Source organism: Lactuca sativa, chromosome 2 (assembly GCF_002870075.4).
Source record: "Lactuca sativa cultivar Salinas chromosome 2, Lsat_Salinas_v11, whole genome shotgun sequence".
NCBI classification, from domain to species: domain Eukaryota; kingdom Viridiplantae; phylum Streptophyta; class Magnoliopsida; order Asterales; family Asteraceae; genus Lactuca; species Lactuca sativa.
In genome coordinates this window covers 197,747,897-197,757,584 of record NC_056624.2, presented here as the reverse complement: position 1 = coordinate 197,757,584, position 9,688 = coordinate 197,747,897, and the positions used below count along the sequence as shown (strand labels likewise).

The following is a 9,688-nucleotide window of genomic DNA, read 5'->3' as shown; positions in this document are numbered from 1 at the left end:
TTGACCAGAGTTGACTTGGTTATCTGTTGGGGGTCAGTTAGACTCAGTGTTGTATTGATATTGGTAGTTCGGGGAGCAAGTGGAGCTGAAGTTCAGAGAGTTGCCGTGCAGCAGCTAGTGGGTTCATCAGCCAGATCAGCCGGTGCAGGTGAGTTTCCCTTTGTATGAATGGGTCTACGACCACAATGCCGACCCATGTAGTTATGAGTAGAAGACCCGGGGGTTAGCCCTAGGCACAGTATGCTAGTATGATATTCGGGACGAGGTCCAATGATAGAGGGCGGGTGCCCAAGGAATGGTTTATGTGATAGTTTATACTTGTTGTCTGTGTGATACTTGTATGTGCCTGGTAGGGAGGTGAGTGTGGGCGAGGTCCCGTATCTCACCAATAGCAGAGTGTGGATGGTGTTCCACATCTCAGTAGCAGCAGAGCAGGGGCGAGGCCCAAGTTAGGGAAGGAGTGAGGGTGGAATGGGCCCGTACCTCACTATCAGCAGGAGTATGGACGGGGTTCCATGACTCATCAGTAGCAAGACAAGGGAGGGGCCCAGAGATAGGCGAGGCCTTAGGACAACTAATTAGAAGCATACATTGATCTTTAAGGATAATTCAAGGTTTGAATTTTCAAACCTTGTCTACGTATTGAATCTTGTTCACACACATTTAATTCACAGTATGGATGTATTCTTGTCCAAAATATAAGGTTGATGTGACACAATCTCATAGTTTTTAATATATATATATATATATATATATATATATATATATATATATATATATATATATATATATATATATATATGTAACATCCCAAAAATACAGTCCAAAAATTTCATTTTAAATCATTAAGAAAACCATAGTTATCAAACATCATATAAAAATCATAAGTCGTGTATCTCAAAATATCATAAACATTTGTAAAATATGTATCAGGGTATAAACATCACAGGCTAAACAAGTGGTGTGTGCACTGCAATCATCTCGAGCTCTTCCCATTGCTACCAGAAGTAACTGAAACCAAAACTGAAAACTATAAGCATAGTGAGTCTCCCCAAACTACCACATACCATACACATAATCATGTTACTAGGAGATAAGCGCCCCGCCCGCACTACGCTAACTAGGAGATACGAGCCCCACCCACACTCCGCTGAATACGAGATATTGGCCCCGCCCACACTCGGCTAACTACGAGATTCAGTCCCCGCCGACAGTCGGCTAACTATAAGATACGGGCCCTGCCCACACTCAGCTGCTAAGCATACATACAAGTATCACACAAACAAGTATAATCAAATTTATCAATCAGTCCTATATCCATACTCAAATAATGCTGTGAGATATGGGTCTCCCCCACACTCAACTATCTATGAGAAATGGGCCTCGCCGACACTCGACTACTAATAAAAACATATACGAACCGACCTTGGTGCCTTCGAATCGTTCAAACCAGGAGGAAACTCGCCTCGTAAGGCTGGCTGCGGAATCCCTCGGTAAGAAATCTCTATCGACTACTCCAACGACTCCCCAACTATCATTGCCACAACAACACTTAGTCAAAATCCCATAATCCTTTTTAGGGTAAAATGACCATTTTACCCCTGGCCTAATTTGGACCATAACCTAGGCCCAACTCCATCTAATCTTTCCAAGCCCATTGATGGCCAACTAAGGGCCCACTAATGGCCTAAATTTCTAAATTGGGCCCAACTCCCGAAATGGGCCTTCCTTCAAGCTGAAAACTGACTTCTGATGGCCCATTAAGGCCCAATAGCTAACAAGCCATAAGATTGGCCTAATCCAAGGCCCAAAAGACGTGAAGCCCAAAACATGAGAGTACGTTGAGCGTACTCCTCTATACGCTAAGCGTACAGCTTGCATGGCTTGTACATTGCGCGTACTGGCTTGTACGCCCATCGTACTACCCTATTAAGCCATATTCTTCAAAACTGCTTAATCCTTTAAGACCTTAAGTCCAAATTACAAATTTAAGTCCATTAACATGTCTTAACTCATAAAGTCGATTACCTGGTGGCTTGCAACCCACCAAGTGGACCCAAACTTGGAACATAGCCACTAACTTCCATGGAAATGACTAGAACTCATGCATGGTCACAAAAAGGACCTTAAAGATCGAAACTTTACTGACATAGGGACATATTTAGCACTAAGGGAGGCAACTCTAAGCCTAGAAACGAAGTTGAATCATAAAAATCCATTATTGGGACCTATGGAGGTCCAAAACTCCATTAACAAATATCTAAGCTTTCATGAGGCAAGTTGAAAGCTTTATACCTCCAATGAGTGCCAAATGGTTATGTAAGCTCGGATCCTTGAGCTCAAGATACTCAAGTTCTTCTTCTCCAACTTCTCATTTCCTCTTCTAAGCTTCTAATCACCAAAGTAAGCTTCACAAGGCCAAAAACACACAAAGATGAAGTATGAAAGGGTTTCTAGGGTTTTTGAACCGAGGTGGTTAGTAAGGAGGCTAGGGTTTGGGACATAATGTTGTATTTATATGGCTTAAACCCTAAAAATTAGGGTTTTGACTATGCTCGTGTACGCCGCGCGTATTCCTTGGTATGCTGCGTGTACGCGCATGAGCCCCTCGAATCCAATGCTGCATTACGCCCCATGTACGCCAAGCTTACACCCAGTGTACGTCTTCGGGCAACCCAACCACAACGGCCCACTCGCTAAGGCCTAACTCATTAATCCACTATCTATCTCATGGCCAACAAATAAATTACAAGATATTAAATAATTATTATTACCTCAAGTGACGGATGTTACAATTCTCCCTCACTTGAATCAGACTTCATCCTCGAAGTCCGCCGTGTCTGGAAATAACTTCGGGTAGTGCTCCCTCATTTCCTCCTAGGGCTCCCAAACTCTGAGCCCTTGCGGTGCTGCCACTGCACCTTCAATAGATCTACCCTCTTGTTCCCCAGCTCCTTCGTCATCCTGTCGAGAATGGCTACCGGTCTCTCGATGTAGTCCAGGCTGTCATCAACCTGAATATCTTTTAAAGGCACAGTTGCGGAGTCATCCACTAGGCACTTCCGCGGCTGGGAGACATAAAAAGTAATGTGGATCTGGCTGAGCTCTGCTGGAAGATCCAAATGATAAGCAACCCGGCCCACCTAAGCCAAAACCATGAACGGACCGATGTACCTGGAGCCCAGCTTGCCCCGATTCCTGAACCGGATGACACCCTTCCAAGGTGACACCTTCAGGAGAACCATATCGCCCACCTGAAACTCCAAGTCTGAACGACACTTGTCGGCATAACTTTTCTGCCGACTCTGAGTAGTCTGGAGCCTGCTACAGACCTGATGGATCATCTCAGTAGTCTTGAGTACTACCTTAGTACTCCCTATGACTCTCTGACCGACCTCGCCCCAACAGATTGGGGTCCTACACTTCCTCTTGTAGAGCATCGCGAAGGGGGAAGTCGATCTATGCCAGCATGGTAGCTGTTGTTATACGAAAATTCCGCTAATGGAAGATATGTATCCCAACTACCTCCAAAATCCAATACATACAAAACATGTCCTCTAGAGTCTGAATCGTCCTCTCATTACACCCGTCAGTCTGAGGGTGAAAAGGAAGTGAAGACGAGTACTCATCTCGTCGTGAAACCGCTTCCAAAATCTGGAAGTGAAATGGACATCTCGGTCTGACACAACCGAAACAGGCACCCCATAACGTGCCACTACCTCACGTACGTAGATCTTGGCCAACTTCTCAGCCGATATACTCTCCTAGATCGGGATGAAATGAGCACTTTTGGTAAAATTTGATTTTTGTTTTCTTTTTTTATTTCCAACGGCTATATCATTTAAAATGTAATTTTTTTTATCCTCTACAACCTCTATAAATACTCATACTCATTTACCTTCAATCAAACCCAATCTTTATTTTCTTCAAAAAAAATGAATCCCGACAATCAAACCCCAACCTCCGATGGAAGGAAAAAACTCATGTTTCGAGTTTAAGCACCCCTACTCGAAACATTTTTGCTATTGATTCATCATCACAAAGAGTTTATCGTCTCCAACTTGATGCTCCCATTTAATATTCACTACAATTTCAATACCAAAATGTTAGACAATATTACCCAATCCAAGTTCCAAAATGTTACTCTGCAAATGTTTTCAAACTTTGTTGTTTTTCCCGACCAACATTCGATGAATGCTTGACGTTCGACAAAGAAAAAGAAGAAGCAAGGAAGAAGGAGCACGCAGAGAGACAAGAAATGGAGGATATGAAGTTCTTGATGGAAAATACCGACCATCTCTTGGGACCGGCTCTCGAGCTCGTGATGAAGAAGAATGAAAAATTATGAAAAAATATTTCCCATTGGTTGTTGGTTTGTTTGATTTTGTGTGTGTGTGTGTGTGTGTTTTAATATTCTATTTTTTTAATCTTAGGTTTATTGTAAATTTTAATTTAATTTATGAAATGCATTTTCTTTTTAATTAAATTTGATGTTTATTATTAATTTAAAAATTATAAATCATAAAAATAAATTAATTTTATTTAAAAAAAAAACAAATAGTGAGGGAAGCTTCCCACCCATTCCTTGGGGAAATGATGTTATGGCTAGACCTGACAAAATATGACACGATACGAAAATCCGACACGAAATTAGCGGGTTAGGGTCAAAGATTTCGACACGTTTATGTAAACGAGTTCACACGACACGATACGATAATTAAACGGGTAGGGTTAAGATCAAGACTTTCAACTCGAAGATGACTCGAATATGACCCGTTTAATTGTATATTATTTACTATAAATTTCATATTTTTATAAATATATTATATGTTATAGACTTGTAGTGGGTCAAACTCAATATGTAGAAATAATATTCAAATTTTCAAACTTACTTAATTTTAGTCATCCTCGTCACCTGTCCCTTTTGCTCATCAACTTTAATTTTTTTCATTTTTCCTTCTAAACTTACTATAAATTTTGTCATTTCATCTCATAACTCCAGTGTTTCACTTTTTCCTTATTGCCTCCACACCTCCTATTTTCCAACCTTTAAAATATTTCAACCCGACATGACACAACATATTTACAAGGTCTAAATCTTAATCTGAAACCCACACGAAACCGACATAAAAATAAACGGATTAACACAGCACGACACGATAATTAAACAGGTCGGGTTAGGATCAAACCCTTTCAATCCGTTTAATGTCTTGACACAACACGACACGACACGTTCAGCAGATTTAGTTGTAGCCCACAAAAAATGATGAGAGTTTCCCACCCACACCCTCCGATCTAATAAAACTTAAAAAAAATAAAGTCTAACTTTTCCAACTACAAAAACTAAAATACATACATCTAGGTTTAAAAAACAATCCCAAAACACATCTAACGTATTTAAACGCAAAACTTTTCTAACGCATTCAGTCTGATAATCTGTTGACGGAACGTCAAAACCCTAAACGTTCATCGTCAAATCGGCTGTTTGCCTTTTCTCGACGACAATGGCTGTAAGTAACAATCTTCGAGCTTCTGAATTCAGTATCTCTTTTTTTCCTTCTATTTCGTTCTTGTATAAAGATAATTAGACTGTTTCCAGTCTATGAGTAGATCGTTATCGTGTTCTTAACCCTCAAGTAGGGTAGATTTGCTAGTTGGAAGAGCTTAAGGCTAATCAAAGTGTTTGAATCTCTAGGAGTCAGTTTATGTTTATAAGCCAGACTTTGTGGTTAAATGGGGGCGGATTTATCATTTTGGGTTGCTCATATACGCTCGAAATATAAGGCTCGAGTGGGGAGTCGTGCCATTTGTGTAAAACATTGACAAAAGTTTACCGGGTAATTGGGGGGTTTTTTTGATTTTCTGTGCAGCAGTTATTTGCGTATTATGTACATTTGATTCAAGTTTATCGCTTAGTTGTTTCTGATTGTAGGGTTGTAGTTAGCATGTAGTTTTTTCATTTTACTCTCACTTGCAAGTTGCATCTGATAAACTATCATCATCAGCATCTAAGTTTGTGGAGAAAATTGTAATTTTTTTGCTGATGGTTGGATTGGGTTTAAAAGAATTTCTTTTGATTCTTGAACAGTTTGCAGATGATTTACTTTTCTGAATGTATAGTTTTGTGATATAGTAGTAAAGACTTTTGATGAAAATTTGGGAACTTAAGTTAGTTGCTTATGCATTGCAGACTGTACCAGTTAATCCGAAACCTTTCTTGAACAACTTGACTGGGAAGCCTGTGATTGTGAAGCTCAAGTGGGGAATGGAGTACAAAGGTTATCTTGTCTCTGTTGATTCATACATGAACTTGCAGGTATATGTATATGCTATGATTAAACTTTTGTTTCAACCTGTTATGTTCATTTGTGCCTCTAATGTTGTTCAATGGCATCATCTTATTTATTTTCCAGTTGGCCAACTCTGAAGAATACATTGATGGGCAGTTTACTGGTAACCTTGGAGAGATTCTAATCAGGTATGTAGGCAGGCAGATGTAATAATGTTCTGTTTTGTGCATAGATTCTTGGCTAAAAAGATTTGTGTTTGATATGCAGATGTAATAATGTTCTGTATTTACGAGGTGTTCCAGAGGATGAAGAAATAGAGGAAGCAGATCGTGATTAGCTAGCAAGCAGGTGGATTGGATATTTGGATGGCCCATGTCTTAGATCATTAGATGTATTGTATTTTATTTTTATTTATTCTGTTTTGTTATGGAAATATTTTGTGCTCCATATTACAATTTAAAAAGCCTCCACTTTTAATTAGGTGTGGGTGGATCCATGAACATGTCAGACAATGTTTCACAAATCATTAAAAAATATTGTTGCATAAGTAAATTTTTAATGTTGTTTAATCATAAATATATTACAACCTAGGTTATATGTTAAAATACAACAATTTAAAATATAACAAAGAAAATACTTAAGCCATTCAAAGTTTACTATAAACATAGGGGAATGAAAATATGTTCAATTTGTATAACCCATTACTAGATTCGTGTGAAATCCACAATGTCGGCGATGAAAATATGTTCTTCATCCTTCACCACTATAAAAAGTAAAAACCAAAATCCAAGAAGGTATAACGACGAATAATTTACAAAACGAGTGAGTGGGTATTTTATAAAGTGCATTTTATATTTTTACTTACTAATCGTTGTATTTAACTATTTATTTATAATGACACAAAATAAATTCTTTTGCAACAAAGAAAGTTTTTAAGAGCTACAGTTTTGAAAACGCATCATTTGTCCAAAAATTGCAATTTTAGATTCGATAATGTATTCCAAAAAATATAAATAGTATACCTTACAAGCGTAACCTTCTATTCAGTGATCAAAAAGAAACCATGATAATCAATTTTAGAGAAATCCCGTCAAATTTAGAATAAAATCTCTTATCTTCAAGGTCGTCCCTCTTCCTGTGTATATTGAATATGCAACATTTTCAACGATTCTCCGATGCCAAATCACATGAGGCGGAACTATTCTCTCACCTCTTTCATCATCATCTTCAAATAAATCAAAATCATCTACCGATTCTTCATATTCATGTAAGTTTAATTTATTTTCTGGAATGTTAATTGGCATTGAAGATTTCCTCTTTTTCTTCCGTTTTCTCTTTAACTCGTTACCTTGGCGTACGTCAACGTTGTAGTGATTATCTTGTTTGCTTTGTACTGCAACTTCCACAAAAATTACCTCCGATTCTTCAAATTCTTCACCCATCACTTGGGTACGGAGACATCTCAAGGATGTTGGGAAACCATTGGAATTTATATGCTAAGCAAAATGAATCGTACAAGGCACACTGTGTCATTGATGTATGGGTTTGTTCTTCAAAGTCTTCTTTTGTCATTTGTAAATATCTTTGGATTTAATTAAAACAAAGTCTTTACACTATCGTGTCTTGTTGCATACATCTTTGTCAAAGAATTTTGGGGGTATTCAATATATATATCAATATATATATATATATATATATATATATATATATATATATATATATATATATATATATATATATATATATATATATATATATATATATATATAGAGAGAGAGAGAGAGAGAGAGAGAGAGAGAGCTAGGTTCAAATGTTATTAGCAAATATTGTATGCCTAAATGCACCAATGAGAATTCAAGAAATAATAAACAATTAAATAAATCATTTAAGGGTATTTTGGACATTTTGTACTTTTTAATTAAGGAAATCATTTAATTGAATTTTGCAATTAAGGAAATAAAATAAGGAAACAAATCACGTATGCATTTCTTCCAGTCATTTATCTCTGTAACCCTAATTTGTTTTCACGTCTCTAGTTCTTCCATATGCACACAGAGCAATCGACTTCCACTCAATCGACGAGACATGAATCGAACACCAAGAAATAGCTTATCGGTGGTAAGTTTCTTCCCTATTCTCATCTCTATCTCTAGCTAACATGGCTAAATGATAATCTTTTTTTTTTTTTCCTTTTCCTCTCAATGAATGGTTGTATAACACCATGAAGAAGTCCTTTTTGAATTCTCATAAAAGGCTCCGTTTTTTTCTTTGTTTTTTCTACCGAGAAATCAATTCATACAAAACCAATTAAACTATGTTTTTTTTTTCCTTTGTCTACGTAAAGATAGAGAAAATAAGAAAAAAATAATGATTGTTCTTTTTTTCTTTTGTTTGACATTTTAAGGAAACAAAAACTGGAAAGTGATTTTAGGGTTTTTAATGGATTTTCAAAATTAATGGATGCATCTTCTTTTTTGAATTTACCTGTTGTGCATTACTTAAGTTCTTAGGATTTCATTCTTCCACTAACATCAGGTAAGTTCAATTTTATTGATTACATGATTGTCATTTTTATTGATTGCTTTCTGATTCTTATTACTAATTGAATTTTGATTCTTCTTGCTAATTGATTGTCTAGTATTTTGCTTATAGGTGGTTAATTTTTGTTATTGGAGTTTTTGACCCGTAATTGAATTTTATAAAATGTAAAAAATTTATGTGTACCTTCCTAGTTCTTGGTGATATGGAAAAGAAAAAAAAAACATGAAAAACGATAGTATATTCTAGCAGAATGTATTCTGCCAAAATGTAAAAGATTTTAATATGTGTAGTTATGTTATTTTGTTGTTTTCATTTTATAAAAAAAAAAAGATGTTTTAAATTCTATTAGAATAGAAGTTATGTTATATTTTAGAAGAATAACTAGTAATGCATGTTGTTAGAATAAATTACAATTGTTTGATGTCTACTACATTCTATCAGAATTTATACTTATTATTCTTTTAGAATGCTCCGAATTTTTTAATATTAGAAAGTTGATTATGTTTTTTTTTTTTTTTTTTTTTTTTTTTTTTTTTGTGGATTTAGGTTTTGAAAAGACTGCCATTGATGTGGAAAAGGAGAACAAACATGGAGAACTAGAGTGTATTCTTGCAAAATATATTATGCTAAAATGTATAAAGTGTTTATTAACAATAATATTCTTTTGGAATGGATTAGTGTTTTTGTTAGATTTTGATGTTTTTTTTCTTTATTAACCATTTTTAGTTTTAATCTTTAAGAATAAATGTAATCCGTATTCTTTAGAAAATGTTATTCTTGATAATGTGTTGTATAATTCTTTAAACGTGTTTAATATAAAAAGTATCTTAAATGAAACAATATTCTGCAAGAATAAA

General features: G+C 36.0%; 1 protein-coding gene and 1 long non-coding RNA gene across 2 annotated transcripts; both read left to right on the top strand.

The window, feature by feature from the left end:
* The first annotated feature begins 5,353 nt into the window (after positions 1-5,353).
* LOC111899763 (probable small nuclear ribonucleoprotein F) lies at positions 5,354-6,842 on the top strand. Its single transcript, XM_023895605.2, has 4 exons — positions 5,354-5,510; positions 6,191-6,316; positions 6,414-6,478; positions 6,558-6,842. The coding sequence occupies exons 1-4, from the start codon at positions 5,505-5,507 to the stop codon at positions 6,625-6,627; spliced, it is 267 nt and encodes an 88-aa protein (XP_023751373.1). The 5' UTR covers positions 5,354-5,504; the 3' UTR covers positions 6,628-6,842.
* An 847-nt stretch (positions 6,843-7,689) lies between these two features.
* Positions 7,690-9,688, top strand: LOC128132233 (uncharacterized). The gene is made up of 3 exons (XR_008230361.1): positions 7,690-7,827; positions 8,327-8,408; positions 9,378-9,688. It is a non-coding gene; the product is annotated as an uncharacterized LOC128132233 (long non-coding RNA).